Raw genomic sequence first — 22,053 nt, forward strand, 5'->3', positions numbered from 1 at the left:
CCCCTTGCTTTCCCTAACTTAGCGGGGATTTCCCTGCTTACAAAACTAAGATTGAAGAAAAACACTCAAACATAAAAATGTATCTGTCCCTCACACTTGTACATACAATCAAATATACAGGAATGTAGATGGGTGTTCAAGTTCAACAAAAATAATATGCAAATGAAAAATACAAATCCTTGTAACTAGGGTAGATACAGGATTTCTGACTAAATGTCCCAAAAAGATAGTTCTTTTCAATGGTCAGATTCCACTTCCACAACAACCCATGGTTCCTTTCACCATCCACGTTCTGTTTCACTGCACACTTGAATTATCTTAGGGTTGAACAAAGTTCATCACTTGGCAAAAGTGCTTTTCCACAAGCTTCAGCTTATCAAATGAAAACGCACGCGCACCTGGCGAAGTATCTGGAAGTGCCCCTTTACCTTAGTACTCTGTCCTGTGGATCGTGGACTTGTCCTGTGGACTTATGTGGTAATTGGAGCTTATTGAGCATTTTGGAGTTGAGCCCTGCCCAATGCAGCGTGACGAGACAAAAGCGAGCCCTCGCGCACACCAGTTCGCAGGAACCTGCCTAAGTACCTCTGGCTTGCATGACTGCACTGCAGGCATATGGCTCCCCCCACCCTTCCCACTCTCAAATCTGGTATGCCAAACGGAAATCTGGTGGTTAAAAGACCAGCACACCAAAAAGTGCACATTGTAAATTTGCGGAAGCACCATTTGAATCGATCCTGCTTGGCACCAATTGACTCCTGAGCGAGCAAATCTCCAAGGTTTGTGCTTAAAGACATGGTAATGTCTGACATTTGAAATATTGTAAAGATATGCCCATTACCAATGTCCCATCAGGTCACTCAGGTAGATGTTCTAAATACAAATGTGATACCAGATGCTTTTGTCCTAGAACTATTGTGAAAAGCTCAAAGGTTGTGGGTGATGTAAACGCGCATTTAAAAGTTAGATCTTGTGTTGAAAAGGACTTGTTGCCAGCACAAGGAGCGACTTGTGGAGGAACTGAGGGCAAGGGAGCGGATTGTGGAAAACATAACTATGTTGGACAGCATGTTTTTAGAAAATGTTCTGGCGACTGCACACCCAGATGAAAATATTGGGAAAGTAAATTCAGTAGTCTCTTATGTGGCGGCAGTAGATCTAAATTCGAGTAATTCACGATTCTCCCCACAATTGCTTTCCAATAATGTATCTAAATATCCAATTATGTCCTCGGACACGGAGCAAAATTACTCTGTCAATGTGTCTTATTGTGCTCCCACTCCACGGAGATCAAACCTGCCGCATCTGTCCCACAGTGACCCCATTCCTCTGAATCAAACGGAAGTGGGTACTCACTTGGTGGAAATTGCGCTAAATGCAATGCATTTGTCGCTTCATACATTATCACAGCTGTTTGAAACTATTAATGATAAATTAAATGACCAAGCAAGACAAATTGAGAAATTATTATTGTGGCAAAATGACATAGTGAGTACATTGCAGTCCAAGTTGGGAAAACTAGAGAGAGAACCCAAGGTGTACACCGATTATGTAGCTGCTTACTCCCAAACATCGTTCAGTTCCGAGGTACAAGGGGTTGCCTGCAATCCGGAAACCTGTGGCAGAAACAAACGAAAAAACTGACTAGCTCTCTTCCATTGATTGAGAAAATCATTTGTGAACAAGGTCTGAGTGTTAATCCGCTATGCAGTGAAAAGGGAATGAGTGAACCTCAGGTTGTAGCGGGAAAAGACCCAAAGTTGCTTGTACGATTTTTATGAATAACAAGATTAATAATAAAAAAAGAAATTAGAAACAGGTTAAATTGCAAAAGAATCAAAAAGATCTGAAAAAGACCAATTCTTCAAAGAGAAAGCAGTTTTTCAAGTGTACAAATGTTCCAAGTAAAAGTGTGGTGATAGCGGCAAATGCTGTCGCCAAGAAATACCAACAACAGTCACTAAGCAGAGTGACGAAGTAGATGAGCAAATAATTCCATATGATCTTGTTCGGGTGATTTCTGCCCAAAAGATCACCAAGAAGCCTGATCAGGATAATTTGGTGACCAACAATTTGAAATCTTCCCAAGTTGTAGGTGGAGGTCATTCAGAATTGAATGTTAAAGAATTCCATTGACGCCTATATGGCTGGTCAACCCCTGCTGCCTAATTTGGGAAGGAGTAGTAAAAGTGATGCGCCGGGAAAGAATAGCTGCCCTGATGCTTATGACAATCTGTGTAATACAGGCTGCATGGTGCCTGCTCGCGTAGTCCCAGCACATGTTGATTTGGAGCAGATTAATATACTGATATGCTCCCTGGGAGAGCAGGTTAAAGCCCAACTTGTAACCGAGAAGATTCAACAATCTCAGAGCACTTTCCTTAACTAGTGGAGCCCCTTTAACAGCCATGGAGAAGAATCGTACTCTCTTGGTTGAAGTTGCTCCTGAGATTATGCAAATAATTCAATCAGCTTTGAATAAAGAATTGAGTTTAGTAACCACTAATACAAATGTTGGGAAAAAGTCAACAATAAATAGCAATGGGAGTCTGGGCTCACAGAGTGCGAAGAGGCCGGAAACCTTCTTGCTAAAGCTGGCTTGTAGACCGCAACCTTATATGCAATATGATATAAATCGCTGGTCGATTCTAGCCATGTTTTCAGACATCTCTCAACTTGAGGACATTGCTTCGACAGATTTGGCACTGGTTGAATTCATGGACAAGCGGAATCTGAATTCAGTAAGAATTTAGATGAATTCCAGAGTCATCCAGAACACCATATGGATGGCAACAGACCAATTATATGCACTGGGCTTTGAAATAACTATTGAACCTGTGTTGACGAATGTATCTAGCAATTCCTTGCAAGCCCAAACAAGTATACCAGAGATGACACATCTGTATCTCATCAAAAGTTTCTAGTGCGCAGTCAAAGAGATTGCAAATGTACATCACAATCAAACTAACTTGCGCAGGAAACAAATGTTCTGAATATATCACTCATTAGCTGGAATACAAGAGGTTTTAAACATTTTTTAAATAACAATGAGAGTTCAGTAACCAAACATAGCATTCTGATGTTTCAAGAGACTTGGCTGACGTCTGTCCCCATTTGTGACAATTACGACATATTCTTGAACCCTGCCGCTAAAGGAAATAGTGGGAGGCTGACGTCAGGCCGCCTTGTAGCAATCAAGGTGGATCAGGGCATCAGTGCAGAGGAATGGGCAACTCCAAACAAGTATATGCAATTAATTAAAGTCAAGATACATGATACCACCTATGCATTGATAAATGTTTATTGGAATCCGTTGGGAATAGCTGATGGCTGCTTTCTGAAAGATTTGGGTGCCTTAATAAAAATGACAATAAGGGACCCAATAGTCTTGCATGTACTAATTGCCAGAGATCTTAATTAGGATTGTTTAACATACAACTAAAAACACCAGACTGCAAAATGGCAATGCTTTGTAACAAAACATGATTTACATAGACTTAATGGAGCTCTTTCATACTATATCGGTTCAATGGAGCTCCCTGAAAACAAAATGCTAGTCCTTTGTACCAACAAGTTGCCTTAACTCTGAATGCCGGTGGTAACAGACTATGATGGTCGGAGAAATCATTAGCACGTTTTAACAACTATTTGGTTGTTGAAACGAGAAAAAGGAGAGTAGGAAAACTAGCACATGGCATTATATATTCAGAGATGATGTAACATTTTCAAGATGTCTCTTCTAAGATCTCTAGTATTATAGAGTAACACAGCCAAAGTTGCATGTATTCAGCCTTGAGGTGAAAACAAGAAAAGCCCTGTATCGATTGTGATTTTTATGAGATGTAAATAACTTGAAATGAAAACTATGATGTATGACATTTTTTTATATATTTGAAAGATTGATTTTATCAACTAAACCAAATTTTATTTTAAAAAAATGTAAGTCCTTGTTCAGTATTTCCAATGAACATTCAAATAGTACTTCCTTGATTTGGGAAAAGACAACTGCTTCACAAAAAACACAACCATGTTTTCATCAGATGACTTCCACCACAGTTCATCAAACAACTTTAGTAGTCTTGCCACTTTGTTTCCATTTTCTTTGGAAAAAACAACTGCTTCACACCCTTTCACCACAATGTAGGACTTCAGTGTCTTCTACCTGGTTCACTAACCTGTCAGGACTACCACTTTAGGCCCTCTCATGGGTTGGGTGTGGCTAGGTTTCAATATTGCACCATATGGGCTTTGGCAACAACATTTCAATGTTACCCTCTTTTGGATTTGACAGTGTGGGTTACAGTTAGGTTTCACTATTGCCTTTGGCAATGTAGAATGTGGTTTACTTTTAGTCTTGCCCCTCTTGGCTTTGGCAATGATAGTCATAAATCTCTTCTTCTTGTTTCCTCTTTATATATGGGTAGTAGCAAATATTCTCTTTTTCATTAGTTTGACTTTGAAAATAATTACACGCAGCTTGCAGTGTTTAACAGAGCGCTCCGGGGTCAGAGCGCATAGGTAAACTCACTGGTCTTTCCTTGGGTGTCCGTGCTCTTTGCTGCTGCTGTGTCCTCTTCGGTCCTCACAATCTGAGTCTTTGACAGCGACGGTTCAATTTCTGTGTCCGAAGTCTTTCCCGAAAGGAGCCTGCTTTGCTCCTGGCTTTCTCCCATGCTCGCCAGCCACTGAAGAGAAGAGCAGGGAACAGGAAACTTCTTCCTTCTACGGGGCAGCCTGTCACCTTAGCGCTTCCCGCTGCGCTTTGGGCTTTTCAATCCTAGAACTCTCTGCACCGTTTCCCGCTATATCAACAGCGGAGGTTTGGACGTCTTCATTCCTCAGCCCTGCCTGCATGCACGGCTGCTCACGGCCTCTCCAGCTATTTCTGCCACGACTTCCACCTTAACCTCTAAGGGCCTGAACCTGAGGGGCTTTAAATAATCAAATGTCCCGCTCAGGTGTGGGTCATAAAAAACACTAGACTCACATTGCTGTTCTGTGCCTCCAAGTCCCTCTTCTTCGTCCCATTACCTAGGTTATTATGGGACCTGAAGTCCCTGATGTCTGGGCTTATTTTTATTCTAAAGTCCTCCATTTTACAATAGGCAATCAAAACTGTGGGGGTCATCAGGGACATTAGTTCATGTGATCTCCCAATTTCCCTGCCTCAAGTCCCCTCCCATGTCATCGTCCCGCAGAACACCACCCCCAGGGTCAGGAAGCATCTGCCCTTCCCTGGCCACATGAGAAGGGGCACAGGCTAGGGTTTTTGGGATAATCACATCGGATTCATCACAGCACACAACCACTGTACACATTATCATGCTTGAGAAGGTTTCTGTGGCTTCAAACCTGTTTATAGAGTTGAAATGGGTGTGCAGCACTAGGTGTGGTCTGCATGTCATCAGTGAAGATGATTGTATACAAAAGACCCTTGAAAAAACAGTAACCTTTGACCATCATTTATTGGCAAGACGCAGGGCACCTAAAATGGTCCCAGAGGACTTATTCTATAGGCTTGAAGGCAGATAAGCAAATAATGTATGTACTCCTTGCATGAAACTTTACATAGGTTTTATGGATTTTGTTTTACCAAGAAACAACACTAATTAGATAAGGTTACTTGTAGCTACCTGATTTAAGGTGTTTTCATCTAGATATTCATTAGTCACTCCTTGGATTAAATGGTTATTAGCGAATTATAAATGCATTTGTTTTGTGTCCTTGCAGCCACATTTGATCGGGAACAGCACACACTCAACCTTCCGGCAGTGAACAGCATTACTTATGTCCTGCGCTTCCTGGAAAAGCTCTGTCACAACCTGCGAAGTGACAACCTGTTTGGCAACCAGCCTTTCATACAGAACCACCAGCTGCACGCCTATGAGTACGAGCATGACAGGTACCTACCAGGTAGGAGCTGGGGCTACCAACGCTGTCACATTCAGTCAGGTTTGGTGTTCTGCAGGCAAGGTCTTTCTGGCATAGCCATTCCTTCTTCTTAGAGCGGGGATATGACATGAGCCCCACTGTCTGACTGAAAAGAAGTGATCTTTTGCACTGTTGAACCTTTACTTTGAGACAAAATTATTGGTGCAGTATCCAAAACCTCGATCCAAATTACTTGTGTGATGGGTCTTTTCATGATTTGTATTTATTAATTTATTAAGTTCTTTCACCAAAGCAATGTGCTGCGATATAACAGGACAATAAAGTGAAAATACTAAATTATTTAGCATACTTCAGATTGAGGCAAAGATGAAAGCAGGAAAACTAGAATACAAGAGCGGTATAGAGAGATGGTGAGAGAAGGTCTAATGGTGGTGGCGGGGAGCTTCCTCTATTCCAATGCTTAGCAGCAAGAAAGGAGAGAGTGGAAATCGGATGGCTCACAGGGAGGTTTGGAAACAACAAGAAAAGTGGGTTTGCGAGTGTAAGGTATGAGATGGAAAATAGAGACTAGAGAAGAAGAGGCCAGGCCATGAATGTATTTGAAGACAATACAAAGAAAATGAGAGACGACTGGATTCAAAGTGAAGCCAGGAATTTTGACAAAGCAAAGTAGGAATGGAAGTACGAGGTGAAAGAGAAAAGAGGATATGAATAGCCAAACTGAAGAGGTTGTGTTGCTTAGTCTCCCTTTAACCGGAAGCAGTTGCAGTAAAACAAGCCCATCAGGACCATGAACAGCAGCGTTCGATTTCTCATTTCTCAATCACGCCACAAATGCAGGAAGGAGGCCACGCCCCCAATGACACTTCCTTACTTTATCTCACGAGCGCGCACGCCCAGCGGAAGTGCCTGCAGAAGTGCCTGATACGCCTGGACACTCTGCTCCCTTGAAAATTACCTGGTTTCAAGCTACGTGCTCAGACCCATCTACAATGTGTGGCAACACAGAACTTTAAAACTAATAATGCTTCCCTTCTCTGTTATGTACTATATAATATGTTAGTATCCTAACATAGCGTCCTAAAACGCTATTTTTGTATTTCTAATACAGGCCACGCCCTCCCTGCTGACACTTCCTTAATCTCACAAACGTGTGCCTTTGCGCGCACCCAGCGGAAGTGCCCTCAGTGCCTGATACGTCTGATGGGTCTGGGGTTCTGGTGCTGTGCTGCGTTTCCCTTCTAAATATATTAGCTGTGTGCTTGAGTGGAGCTATTCCTGCTCCACCGTTATCCAACGCGCATGTCTATTGAGTGTGTTTAAAAGGTCTGTGTATTCTTGAAAACGTACGCCGCTAATTCATTGTGTAGTGGTGTGAATTGCAATTAAGGTCCAGCGTTGAATTTGTGTGACGGTTTCAGTTCTCTTGTCGCCGAAACACTGACACCTAGTTCCTCGGGTGTGTCTTTTTTTGTAGCGCTGTACCACTGCAAACTGTGACTGGTCTGATTTCCCCACCTTGTTATAACTGTTAACTGGTGTGAGCGGTTGCTACCAATGGTAACTGTGTGAAAAAGTAGTTAGTTGGATAATTGGCGAACGATTTATGTGTTGTCATAAACTTTTTGGGCACGATTATTTGCCTTACTAGGGCAAACAGTGATGAAGTATTAATAGACTCCTTTACGTGTCCTTTCTAGTTTGCACGCTATATTCTACAGCGTTACGCTGAACCATGGTTAATGGGTTACGAAGCGGGAGGAAGCTGTAGGAGTGCTCGGGTGGAGTTGTGTTAAGCACGAATACAATGTCTGACTCTCAGCTACAAGCCGAATCGCCACATGAGATGCCTTCAGAATCTCAAAACGACATCCTCGAGGTGGGGGTCTGATGACGTGAAACCCCAGACACTAAAGTCTCTCTACCCAGCACAAGCAATGAGAAACTACTTGCTATCGGTGTTGTACCAAGAGCTCCTAAAAATGGCCTTGATGCTAATACTCCACAGACCTATGCCCTTCATGAAATAAATGACATAGATATCAATCCTGATATCGACTTGAGGTCAAACATTGACGTAACGGGTTCCCACAACGCTGCCTCTTATCCTGTCATAGCTGAAAGATTTAATAATCAAATCGCCGATATATCGATGCTGGTGCCGGTGATTTAAGCGGAATTGGCGAAACATATGCGTGTATCACTCTGACCTTCCACTTCAGCTTCTCAAAGGAGGGGAGTCGAGAACGTCTTTTTATTTAATAAAATCCAACCCAATGAAACCCCACCCTGTGCCTCGAATGACAGAAGGTCGGATGGTGGTGGGCAGTTGCCTATATCCAGTTCTCCTACATTGGTGATAAAAAATAAACACTGAAATGCAGAAACGGATTCTCAAAAGGTCCAAGGGGGTATGGAGAGGAATTTAGGGGCAAGCACCTTGTTTACCGATAATATGCATGAGGGTTTTCCGGCCTCACCTCATCATCTTTTTGAGAATAGCATGAATGACATATACTCTTTCCCAGTACTCGTGCACATTTTGAATCTCCTTGATAAAAGCCATGAACTAACACACTGGGAAATTCGAGAAATGAAACTACCTTTAGCAGATATTTAGGGAAAACTAAAAAAAACTAGATGGTCTTTGTTTTGCTCATGATTCTATTCTAGCACTATCTGCAGCACCAAAAAAAGTAGTCCCTCAGTTGTCGGAGTATACGCAAACAGCTGAATACGTCTTAACACGAAAGATAAGCATGAAATCGTATGCTGATGTAGCTGCTTTCAGTGATGATGAAAACACTGATAATAGTGAAGGCCTAGATAACAAGTTATCCCAAATGGTTGTAATTAACTCGGAGAAAATAAAAAAATGGAGAACGAACTCAATGCCCTAACCAGTGCTCAAAGGACAGCATTCAGTCCCTTGGCAGCTCTACCCCAGTCTTTGAGTCATGAAGTACAAATCCTGGAGGATAGTCCTAACAGCCCTTCGGCCCTCACTGATTTATTGGACCAACAAGACAATATTGAGAATATACCACCTGGAAGGGATGACTATGACGCAGTCTCTGAAAAGCGTGAAAGTACGGGCCTGTTTCTCTCACATAGAGAAAAATGCCTGGCCTTAAGGGCACAAAAAAGAAGAGCCGATCAAAAAAAATTGCAAATAGACCTTGAAATAAAATCGAAAAATCAAACATTTATGAAAATTAATGGGCATAGTGCACACGTAAAATCCATATGTAACCTTTCTAATGATGATATGCTTCTAGACATCCATCCACTTGATGACAAATCAAAATCTTTACTGGACTTGGGAAAACTATCCCAGTTGCCTTAATCTAAAGACCTTGGTAAACCAGTGCTAAAAAATACACAAATAATACAATGTGCCCAAGTACTCATCCCCCGTGACATAGGATTATTTTGTGTGGCCCTACAAATTATCTTTTGCCCAACCTTGCTAGGTAGAACCAAACTGAATTATCACGATTCTTTTCAGTTACAGGCATTAACAAAATGCTGTACCATACTTCCTTAGAAGACTGTTATTGGGAACTGCAATGATACACGACATGGAAGAGCTGAAATGGCTCTCCAGGTAAAACATCAAGCAACAACTTGCAATTTGCCATTGGAACAAGTGAATCACCCCATAGCAATCACTGGCCAATTACCGAGCATGACAGCTGTGTTGGCCATAAACAACAATTTCCTGACACAACTGCCTGTGGTGTTGACTGAGCATCCTAAACCTATAATACCGGCCGCTCACATTTGTGACACTGTGTTAACCGTGTAGGCCACGTCTTCGGATAAAAGCAACCTCCTGCCTTTACAAATTCCCAGCAACACTTCTAATAAAAGCGACCCAAAGGAAGGTCTACCTCTAATGAAAAATACCACGCAGGGGAACCAAAACACGGGGAGTGCACCGGATCTTGCGCCGACTTCTGATTTCCCAATAATCATGGGGTGGGAAAGCGATCCAGTAATTAATGGGACGGCTCTTTTAAATAGAACTTACATATTAAAAGCCTTCCAAACAATTCCAACGCTTAGATATGAAGACATTGACTGGGTAACCTTAGCGATTAAAAATAACAGGCTGATATGTCACTTCAAAACCTATCTTGTCACAAAATCTATATGGGAGCAACGATCTGATCTCTTGCTTATAGGACTGACACCTCAGATAATTAACTCACTAGACTAGGCTAATACATTTGTTCAAACACAATCCCCTAATAAACGTGCCTGTTGTCCTGCAAGCCAAAGACGGACCCCCACTAGGTATGAATGAAGAAATGGTAAAACAATCCATAGCATTTGCGTCAGCTTTTAAGGAGCTCACATGGCTTGAACCACTAATGAATAATACAACTACGCAAAAAAAGACTGCTCTTAATCTGTAGTGACAACTTATTGACATTCATGTCATGGAATTCATGCGGTTTTTAGAATTTTAAAAACTGGTTTGGTGGTTTAGCTCCTGATGATAAACCGGCGATCATGTTACTCCAGGAGAATATGATGACCTCCCATCCTACTATAGAAGGGTATTATTCCTTCACCCAAGTTGCTACTAAAGGTGTGAACGGTAGACCTTCAGGAGGCCTAACTATTTTGACCAACGTAGCCCTCAGCGCTTCGTATTTGACCTATAATCGTGATGATTTACTTGCCATTGAACTAGTGCTCCATGATGACCAGCGTACAACGTTCTTAGTAATTTGCGTCTACTGGAATTGTAATAAATATTCCTTAGCATATATGCTATCACAACTTGATTGACCCTACCTGTAATTTTACCTGGGCTAAAGGTTCTTTGACCTCATATATTGATTACTTTTTCATCTCCTTATGCATATATCCTCTCTGTGAACCAGTTTGCATTATTCATCCTGCATGTGGTGATCGTATGGTAATTAAATTGACGGTCAAATGCCCCCATCCTAAATTCACCATGGAAACTAATTTGGCATTAATAGAATTTGACCGTTTCAAATTACCAGTGAGATGGAATCCGCACCTTTGCCTCAAGCTTAACACTCCGATTGCTCATGATAGCGGTATGGTGTTACATCTGAGGGACCCTAGCACAAACACTTTCCAAGATGAGGTTACAAATGCCATAATTGTTAAATTCCATCTTAACAAACTCTCGTCACTCACTGACACATGTATAATCATGTATAATCTGGCGATTGCTAGATTAAAAGCAATACAATACAAACAGATTAGGGTGCTGAAGAAAGGTAGTTATGTCTTTTTTGATTATTCAGGTCAGTAATAGACAATTTGTCAAACTTACAAAAATAAAATGAAAAACTTAAATAATGATCTTCATATTGCTGACAACCAGCAGATTATGCATAGTCTAATAAAAAATGTATCTAGACATGTATGGGCGACCTTAAGAACTATCACTGGTCTACCACACAACCACATAGAATCCTCTATTTCCACTGATGCCTGAACAGAATATATTTGGAAAAATATTGTATCCAACCTAATCCCATCTAATTTTCAACTTGTATACTTCCCATTTCACCTTGGTCATGCACCGACATATTATGGGCAATTACTAAGCTCAAAAGTTCTAAAACTGCAGGCCCTGATGGGATTCTGCCCTGTGTGATAAAATCCAATGTGGATTTATGAGCCTTTATTCTCAAAATAAAGTTCGACATATTTTTCAATCTAGAACCATTCTGATTTCATGGTGTTCAGCGACGATTGTTCCCATATATAAGAAAGGTAATCCTAGTAACCCTGACCATTTTGGGCCAATAGCCCTGATGGATGCTTCGTCCAAAGTGTTTTCGCTACTTATTTTGGAAGAGCTCCAAAGATATATTCAGGCTCACAAGGTCTTGTGTCACTATCAGGTGGGATTTCATAAGGATATGGGATGCCCACTCAATGCAACAATCTTAGCCAGATTGCGGTCCAGTTTATAGGGCCACACTTGATAAGACGGCCGCATTTGACAGCGTTATTAGGAATTACCTATTGTCCAAAATGCTTACCCTCGGTATTCCTGACAATCTAGTTGCCATAATCGCCATGCTGCATACCAAAACTAATTACAGGATCCAATTTAACAAACAGTCCTTACAGATTGTATTCCTACCAATGTTGGTGTGAAGCAGTGGTGCAATTTGGCTGCAGTTCTTTTTAATCTCTGTGTGATCTGGATCAGTCTTGGAAAAATGCTAACATCTTCCCAGTAAAGTTAGGCAAGCTGCTACTAAATTGGATTGCCTTTGCAGACGACCTAATTTCTTTTGACAGTACGCCCATTCGGTTTGCAAACTAAACTGAATGTATTTTCAGCATTTGCTACCAGTCTTAATTTGCAGGCTAATCCCTCTAAATCTTTCATTGTAATTTTTGCTAACAGAAAACGAAAAATAAGTAGGTTTGCATGGGCAATAGACGATATACCTATTGAACGGGCAGTAACACTGAGGTCCTTTGGGTATACACTTACCGATTTAAACTCCATAGCTATGTGGAAAGACTCTCTAAATCTTAAAATCAAGCCATTGAGATCTCAAATGAAGCTTATTTTTTCAATTATACTGTAAATGTTTTCTCCCCTGTTGCAATGTTACTTAAGGTTGAGCGTATAATACTTTATGGCTTGGATATGTGCCTAGCAGACATTGACTCTCTTTTGGAAACTGCACAGGGCACGCTCTGGAAACATACTCTAGGACTTGCATCATCCATATCCAACTCTATACTTTGCCACAAATTAGGACTATTACAACTGTTTGCTAAGTGGCAATGGTGGCAGTTCTCTAATTATGTTAAAATTCTTAATCCCCATAGAAATTCAATGTATGAGGATTTACATCAGATGGTCATTGATTCTAATCCGCTCTCAATTGTCACATTTGTCGAGAGAATGAATAAAATATCATCTATGGCAAATACGAATTTGAATGAGGTAGCTGCGCATCTTCCATGTGCCAAGCGAAAATTTCAAAACTATCACTGGTGTCGGTTGACTGAGAAAAATGCAGGCTATAAAGCTTATACGGAATATGACAAATTTGTAAGGAAACAAGGTGATATTCCTCCTTACATAGATAAGTTTCCTTTTGACAAGGCCAGAATGATGTATATGTGTTAAGTTAAATCAATTTCCAACTAACGACCACCTTCAATATTGGTATCCTAATGAGGTTGGATTCTGTCACTTTGGTTTGGGGACAAATGAAATGGAAATCCTGAAACACCTGACCATCTATTGTATCCATTTCGAAAGTATTAGGATCATGATATTTGATAAATATGATATCCACTGCTAGGATTTCAAGAGAAAACCTTTGGTCGAGATACATGTGGGGCAACAGTCGAGCATTGAGCCTAGCTCTCACACATTTATTATTTGTGATTATGGATAAACTATGTGAAAGTTTAAATCACAGAAAAATACAAAAATAAGAAAAAGGTATCATTTCAATGGCTAAAGTATGCTGATTTGTTCCATGTTTGCATCTTGTTCCATTAATGTCAATGTGTATATATGATCTCAACTTCTCGTATATACTGATACATTACAGGGTTTGGAGTAAGAGAAGTCCATTTGTGTATTAGATTATGAGTCGCAATGGCTTTCAATTAGCGTATCTTGTTGAATAAGGCTATATAGGTATTAGGTGTGTTATAAACTTGACGGAATAAGACTTTGAATCAATCTGAAAGGGTGGATTTCATAGACTGTGAGGGTGCGGTTCTTCTAATTCAATAGGCGTATATTATATTAAATTCAATTCTCGCTCCTATGGTAAACCTGAGTCCTCACCCCAGTATCTACTGCCATTAAATAGATAAATAGTGACTAATACCTCTCTCATTAGGGCCTGGTCTCTTGAGTAGTACCATCGCGGATTGAATGTTAAGAAGGATCAAGTAATATAATAAAAGGAATACATGTCTTTGGTAGAGGATCCAAGTGATCTAGCATGTTAGATTGTTTTATATGTCTATGTAATAATCATATCGATTTTCCACCTTGTATCGGCATTCCTATGTTTTTATGTTTTACCAATTTGTAGGTTTCATATTTTGTATTTGTATTTTGTATCTTTTCTATGTTTTAACAATCTGTCGATCATTGGAAAGTATTAGAAACTGGACATATGTTTGAAACCATCAAGTAATTATTATGATTGTGCTTATTGTCTAATTTTAAAATAAAATTTAAAAAAAGATAGAACATAGGGGAGCAAGTTTATAGGTTGACAGGTGGCCTTAAGAATGCGTGCAGTCTCCAAGACAGTTTAAGCGTTTTTTTTGTTTAAACATAAATTGTGCAGATTGAATGTTACTATGTTCAGGCAAATGTTCACTGTAACGCACCAGGCTCAGAAGCGGGGCGGGGTACACTGTTGAGCTTACCTCTCTCATCTCCCCTGGGCTTCTACCTCCCTAGCGTAGGTGACCCTAAAGCTCAGTGGTATCAGTAGCGATCGGTAATCCCCCTACTATCCCGGGCTAGCTGGATGTGATGGCCTAAAGGCAACCGCCTAATCTATCTGGCTCCCTCTGGGCATTTTCTAGAGAAGACCTACAGTAACACTCCACAGGATTGTCAGTGTGGCTTGATGGGAAAGTGCCAATCTCTGATGCTCTGGTTCAGTCTCACTCTCAGGTGTATCTATTGTCTCATCTCTGTGAGGAGTCAGCAATGAGAGTCGGACACAAGCTTGTCATTTTGAGGGTAAAGACTTTTACTAAATGAAAAATGGGTTGGGAAAATACCTCTCTGCCTCTATTCTAAAGAGGAATTTACCTACCTAAAAAGCAAAACTAAGGATCTGTCTATGTCATGATGTCAATAACTGGAAAGCCATCCTTGTGTCCAAAACGTTCTATCCTTACCCTCACACTATAAACAAAACAATAAAGGGTGCAAGGAAATGTCTTCAAACTGATATTGGCAAAAAAGTCTTCACAACTGAAAATAAGAATAGCTCCACCAAAATATGTTCTCCAAAATGGAAGACCTTGGATCCAGAGGGTGATCCCTTTTCCTTGGATTCTTAGTAGGATGGCAACTAACAGTTCCATTGTGTCTCTCCTTGATTCACAAGGTTCCTGTGAAGGCAACACATTCTGTAACAGTCTTTCTTTAACACAAGTTACTCCTCTGTTTAGAAAACACTGTCCTCCTTCATTATTTCTGATAGCCGTGCAAATCGTTTAGTCCCCTGCCAGGACTCTTTATGCAATTTCAACTTCCTGTTGCACGCTCTTGCCAGGATTCCTCATTCAGTTCTAACTACCTGGTGTACCCTCCCACCAGGACTGTTTTAGTTGCCTGGTCTGCGCCCTTGCCAGGTCTTGTCAGGTGTTTCGATTGCCTGGTATCTTCCCTTTGACAGGACCTTTTATATATTTCACAGTTCTTCTTTATCACCAACATTGTGTGTGTTGTTCTTGGTTTGGTATATGTCTCTGGTAATGCTGGCTCAAGCTTTGCCCCACACTTGCATCTCATGCATCTGTAGCTCACTGGGGTTTGAATCCACACTTTGCCTTTTCTGCATTCAAACAAAGTTCTTATTGGAGTTTGATTCTGTACACTTAATTGTCTTCATTCAAACCATCTTCTTATATTCTGCACAGTGGTATTATATTCAGGTTGTCATTGGTGCGGTTGCTGGAAAGCCCCCGGGGTCATTGCTGGCTCCAGGTGCACTCACTGGTTCTCTCCGGCGTCTCTGCTTTTGTTGGCACGTATTCAGTGAAACTCTTTTGCACTCTTCCCATTCTGGAGTGCGCAGGCGTCTTACTTCGCGGTCACACGCCTGCTTCCCTTCAGGTCCCGTTCGGGTGAACACTACCTCTTCGAGCTGCCAAGCGCCCAGGAACTCTCTCGCGGTTCCCAGTGTCTCCACGGAACTTCCTGCCCATGCACTGCATTTCTCCTTCGATCATGGCAGTCTTCTCCGTTTTGCCACAGCGGTGCGTGTTTCTTACATTGACAAGCCTCTGCATACGAGCCAAAGTAGTTTCCTGCACTGCTTCTCTCTTCAGTAGTGCGGTTGACATCTTTAATTGTGCTGCACACAGGTAGTTTGGAACAACAACTAGCCTGCATGTTGTGTTTCGAGCTCTTGATACCTTTCACAAACGCCTTCATCCTCCTCATCTCAGTACTTGGACAATTTTGGGAGTTGGAATCCATGGTGTGAAAACCGTTATTCTTAATGATTTTACATACAGGTACCTCACTGGTGTTGCATTGGAGCTTTGTGTCATGGGTGGGGTTTGACCAAAAGGAAAGTTAGAAGAGGGTTTTCTACTAACACTTGACACTATGCCATTAAGGTCTTGGGCATTAGAGGGTTGTCCTCATGAAAAAAGGTTTTAGGTATTAAAGGGTCTTACTCATGTAAAAAATCTTTGGGTAATTGGAGTGTAAAGGTTAAAGGGGGGGATACCGCGTCTCGTCCAATGAAGTCATAACCTCTCCCTGATAGTTGTCTCCCCCCATGTGATCCTCCCACATATAACCACCCCCAGTGTCAGGATCAGGTAGCGGCTGCCGTCCCCTGTCCACATGGGAGGAGGCCACCACTGGGGAATCTGTGATGTCTCCACTAGATTCATCACAGCTCCCTGATCTTACTACCTCCGTTCTTTCTCCCACTCTATCCTATCTTTTCCTAATCCCTCCGGTCTTTACACACCCTCTGTCGATCTCCTTCTCTCACCTTTCTTCTGTTCTCACATGTCACTATACCCCTCTTCTCAACTCTCATTGCACCTCCTCATCTCACTACACCACTTGTTAAGATGTATTGTGAACAAGTATAGACACTCATGTCTAGGCAACCTCTTATCTGAGTAGCATGAATGTGCAGCAGGGCTTAGACCTAGGAAGTGTGACAGTGGTGAAGGGTTCAGTTAAGCACACACACACAGCGCTCTTAATACAAGTCAGGCAGAATGTATACAACTACAGTTATTTATTTAGTCCCTAGGCATAAACTCTTAGCAATGAGAAACCATTGGCAAGTAACGCACCGAAACATTCACTGCCATCATATACACATTCACTTTGGTGTGCTCTGCTAAGAGCAAAAATACTTCACTTTTTTTCGTTTCGAATACAGTTCGATCAGTTTTAGAATACTGTTGGATGGCAAAGCAAGTGAATAAAAAGAACCAGGTAATGTGATGATATATGTGATTACGTCACTTCTCCCCAGACAGAAGCCCTTCCCTGTGAGGCTAGGGAGGTGAGCCTGCTACGCTGCATTCCCCCTAGGACAGGTAGAAAGCTGGACCTCACAGGGAGAGACACCCCTCATGGAAACTCCCTATCCCTCTTGCCCTTGAGTCCATGAAATCTATAAAGTCTACTGAGAAACAATCTGAAAGCACTACTGTACTCTATTGTAATACTCCTTCCTTTCTTCCTGTAAATATTGATACCACCAAGATCAGGAAGACTAAAAGAGACATACAGTCTGCTCTCAAGTCATTTTCCAAGAGTACTGTGAAGATGATGATAGATGGAGTTATAAAAATAACTCCTTTGGCAAGTACTGAATGTATTGGGAAGAGGTGGCCTCAAGGAGGCATGAAGATTACCCAATGGACACAAAGGCCTGTGACACTTTGCTGGGGAGGATCCAGCTGAAGGAAAGAAAAACAGAGAAAGGACCCAATGAGAAGTGCAGCAGGCGTGAAGCTTGGCAGACCTGTGAAGTTCAAACCGGGCATTGAGAAGCTGCATTGGGGAAGAAGACCTCCAGTCAGGAGGATGACGACAACAAATGGTAGAAGTATTTTTCAGGCCGATCCAGAGCAGGCCTGACTTGTAGCTGGAAACTGACCGACAGTGGCGTGACCTCCAGGCTGGACAGCTGGACAGAGTGGTCCAGCCGACACCATCTGGCTGAGGACGCCGCGGAGCCAAAGCACGGCAACAGGGAGCGGTAAGAGAAGCAGAGAGAACATTTCTTGGGAAGGCATCAACCCCAGGAAGAACCAGTGACGTGGCTCCAGCAGAGAAGATCGGGAGACCTGGTAGGGAATTGGAGAAGGGTGCAAAAACTCAAGAAGATATCGGGAGTAATCTCTCTCAGCTCAGTAATTACCTTAAAAGTACCAAAGGTAAAGAAGGCATCAGGAGTAATCTCCCTGGTCTCAGTACTTGTGCCAGAAATATCAAATAGAAAGAAGATATCTAGAATAAGCTCCCTCGTCTCAGTAATTGCTTCAAGGGTATTGAAAGGAAAGAAAGCCTCTGGTGTAATCTCCCTCATCTCCAGAGTTGGGATAGAAGTAGTAAGTGTGAAGAGTACATCAGTAGTGATCTTTCTCTCCTTAGTTGTGTCCAAGAGACTGAGAGAAGAACATATTGGGAGTATTCTCCCTCAACACACTTAAAAAAAAGAGACATTCAGACTAGAGAGTGCCGCAAGAACAATCTCCTTTGTCGGAGTGTTAGAAGAGAGCAAGAATACTATGGGAACAGTTTCCCTTGTTTTCACCGACAAGAGGAGGGAAAAAAGAAGAGGAATAAATGTATATTGGAAACAACAGAAGTGTTTGACTTTTAAACAAGCCCTAAGAGAAGCATGGAAAGAAGTGCAAAGATTGATAAAAACTGTTGCAGGAAACTATCCAAAGTTAGTCAGCCGTTGAACCAACTGGGCCAAGAGAAGGGAGTCATTCTTCTAGTTCTAGCATCAGAATTTTTGAATCAGAAACTAAGGCAAAAGGTTACTAAACAGCAGCTTGAAGGCTGATCAAGTCGTCCAGGAGAAGATAACAGTTGTTGAACTGTGGAAACCCGAGAACAGAGTCCGTCTTCTGGTATTCTCTACAAGGGCAGAACTTGAACTAGTATCAGAAACTTATAGAGATGCACTCTAGGGCTGATCCCATTACATCAGGAGAAGGCAGACGTTCTCCTGGAGCCATTTGTTACTGTCTTTTGTTAGAGGAAGAGCTAGAGTAGGTTAGTTTGGACAGAGGATGGATATATTGAGTTTGAAAACCACCCTGATGAGCTCCCACGTTTCTGTTTAGTTAGGTTTGGAAAAACCCTTTTGAGATGGGGGAAGATGGTCCCTTTTCTATTATTATTTAATTAAAGATTGTGTAAACATGCTACTCCTTTGTCTGACTCCTTACTCTAGCACGCAACAGTAAGTAAATATTAGTTGGAGAACTAATATGTGAAAAATAAAAGTTCGAAACACCATAAAACACCTTAGAGTATAACACCTTAAAAGGTCCTTCCCTAGCTAATAAGCAGGATGCTTAGTACCCTAGAGTCACAGGTCCCAATGCAGTTCTCTTCAGAAGGCTAGGAGTCTTTATAAGCCAACAGGCAGTTTGTAAAGGTCTCAAAGTTAAACAATTAAAGAGAAGTACTTAGCAGAACCTCTCCCCATCCCACCACCTTTGACGAAGCCTAGGGGAGGATCCTTGACCAGAACTCTACGGATCACGGTCAGGCAAGGGAAAGGTAGGCCAAGGATTCTATGCCCATTAAACTGTATGGAGGTGGGTGGATGTAGGAACAGGTATGTTTATTCACTCCCTGTTCTCTGATTCAGTCATGGACCACTGGAGAAGTTGCTGAAACGGCTGGGCCCTCTTCTCTTGTTCCTTGTGTGAGAAACCAGAAGGTGCCTCACCCACTAGTCCCCAGGGATCTGTCATCCAGGTGGCCAGGACACAGCCATCGCTTTATGATCCAGTTCCTGGTGGTGGACCAGTGCAGGAGAATCACCTGGGTCAGTAGTCTTCAGGGAGTGGGGCACCGGATGGTGAGAGACTGTAGCCCCTTCCCTGTAACACCTCTACCCCATGCACCAGGTAGGATATTTAGGAACTCTACCCCCCTGCCCCCTTTTACAACACAAACTCTTTCACACGGACAGCCCGCTATAAGAGAAAACAGACTAAACACCCGAGTAGTATACCTGAAGTGTCCCAATACAATGGTCAGGCAATTACTGACTATCACTCATACCTGAATTCCATTAAGCTTCCACACACGGATAAAAGGCTGAGCATGAGAGCACACTCTGAGTGAGGCAAAGCACACAAGGAAGCAGCAATTTTGAGACTGCAGCTGAACGAGAGAAAAAAAACAGCAAAACAGAAAGGGATCGCAAGGAGAGAAGTTCCTTTTGACCTTTTTGACAAGGAACCGTTAGTTTTCAGAAACCTTGAGAATAGAAAGCGTAAGACCAGGAAACCAGGCTAAAGAATCCTGCATTGTGTGTCGTAGATACCCAGGGCGCTCCCGTGTTAATAATTAAGGCGGGGGAAGCAGCAGCCGCCGTGGTACCATCCTTGGCTCCAAGAACAAAGCAGCGTTGGTGAAATCAACACAGCCGGTGAGTTGGGGAGACCGATCCAAGACCGGTCTGTGTTGAAGATAAGGTTGCAAGCAGCAACATTGTATGGCGAGCGCTGGAACAAACACTGGCAAAGGCGTGTGATAAGAGATGCAAGTAAAGGTGAACTGCTGATAAGTGATTGAACTTTAATAGCAACATATAATACCTTTGACAGCGTGGTCCGGCACAGTGGCGGTCCTCAATCGAAGGTCTGGGTAAGGTATTCGACTAAAAAGTGGCAACAGTGAAAGGAGGAAAAGGGTTATATCAAGAAGAGAACATGTAATTGTGAATTAAAGTGGCCCTGCGACGGGTCAAGCAAAATCCTGCGCATAGTCGAAGATCTTCGATTTTGATGAAGTAGAGAAAGATTGAAAAAGTAGATCAATTTGGGTCTGAGCCCAGGGCGGGGGGACCCGGGGTGAACAGTAAATCACCCGAGAAGTTGTATATGTGAAATCCTAAGACGAAAGGAACTTTAATTTTTGTTGTGTTGTATGAGGCCCTCTGAAATTAGAGACTTTGAATGGCAAAGAGACTTTAGGACATTTGATGTTGAGCTTTTGAACTGCATCCTTGTGCTAGAGAAGCCAGAGAGTGTGATAAGCTAGAGTGTGCCGCCTTGTCCCATGCTGAAAAAGTGGGAAGGGAAGCCAACGGCTTGAATATCCTGATGTATCATTTCTTTAACACTTTTTCTTTTGCATAACATTGTTTCCCACACTAATTGTATTTAGAAGTAAGGATTGGGAATAGGTTTATCACTATAGGCCCTTTTATTTTGACAGACACGACTAGGACTGCGTTATTATTTGATGGTCGTAGCTTGCTACCATCTTTAAATTTAGGATTAGATAGGCCTTTTTCAAACCCAATTGAACTTCAATAAACACCCCTGAACTGGGATCACTTGTGTCTGTCTTACTGTTTGATACCATACCTTCCTTACACTTGGTTCTGTTGAATGAAGTCTAGCGGTCTCAGTAACAGAGGTCACTTCAGGTTCGGGTAGTCAGTGGTTCTGTGATTCAATGGATTGGTTCTGGATAATGGACAGCTGGACACCCCTGCAAAGCTAAAGAAAAGAATCACTACTTCCGAGGACACCCAGGACACTGTGCAGGAGGCGATCAGCAAAGGCCACTTCTCCAGCATTGGATCCTTCATAGATTCACGTGCTTGAATATTCCCCGTCGTCAGACCCGGAACTTCTGTTATTTAAAAATAATTATTTATATACAATATTTCCCATAGCAAAAGGCAATGAGAGTTGCCCATTATGTCTAAGATGTTCACTTGTGTAGTCCTTTCACCTCACTTTGGTCCTTTATGACCCCAACCAATGAGGTGGCAGGGCTTAAACTCCACCCCAGGTAGCCATCTTCAGATTTTTCACCGCAGTGTACCAGACAGGGGGAGTCCTCTCGGCTCTCTGAGCTTTCATCATTTTTCTTAACATTAGCTGTTCAAACTACAACTTGAATTTAATTTTGTCTTCTTCATCTAGTCCAGGACTACCATTTGTGACTTTCTGGGCTCAGACAGGCCAAGTTTTCAACCCTTTTTCGTCGAGTGAAGATCACCTTGACACCATGGCTGAGGAGACATCCACTGTCAAAAAGCCCTCCTTGTTTAAGGATTGCAGCAGATGCAGAAAGAAGCTAGTGTACATGAGGGATCCCCATGAACAGTGTATTTACTGTTGATACCCTCATGCTATTCATCAATGTGAAATCTGTAAAACTTTCACCAACAGAATTTTACA

At 42.1% G+C, this 22,053-nt stretch overlaps 1 protein-coding gene across 4 annotated transcripts in view; it reads left to right on the plus strand.

Annotated features, from left to right (window-relative positions):
- Positions 1-22,053, plus strand: part of SCMH1 (Scm polycomb group protein homolog 1) — a 1,232,539-nt gene that overhangs the window by 898,173 nt on the left and 312,313 nt on the right. For 3 of the 4 annotated variants that reach the window (XM_069623049.1, XM_069623050.1, XM_069623051.1), the window contains one exon: positions 5,731-5,913. In XM_069623049.1, coding sequence (XP_069479150.1) covers positions 5,731-5,913 — 183 coding nt within the window. The remainder of the gene's footprint in view (positions 1-5,730; positions 5,914-22,053) is intronic. The other variant, XR_011279630.1, reaches the window with a different exon arrangement.

This window comes from Ambystoma mexicanum, chromosome 11 (assembly GCF_040938575.1).
Source record: "Ambystoma mexicanum isolate Mex_15411 chromosome 11, UKY_AmexF1_1, whole genome shotgun sequence".
Classification (NCBI taxonomy): domain Eukaryota; kingdom Metazoa; phylum Chordata; class Amphibia; order Caudata; family Ambystomatidae; genus Ambystoma; species Ambystoma mexicanum.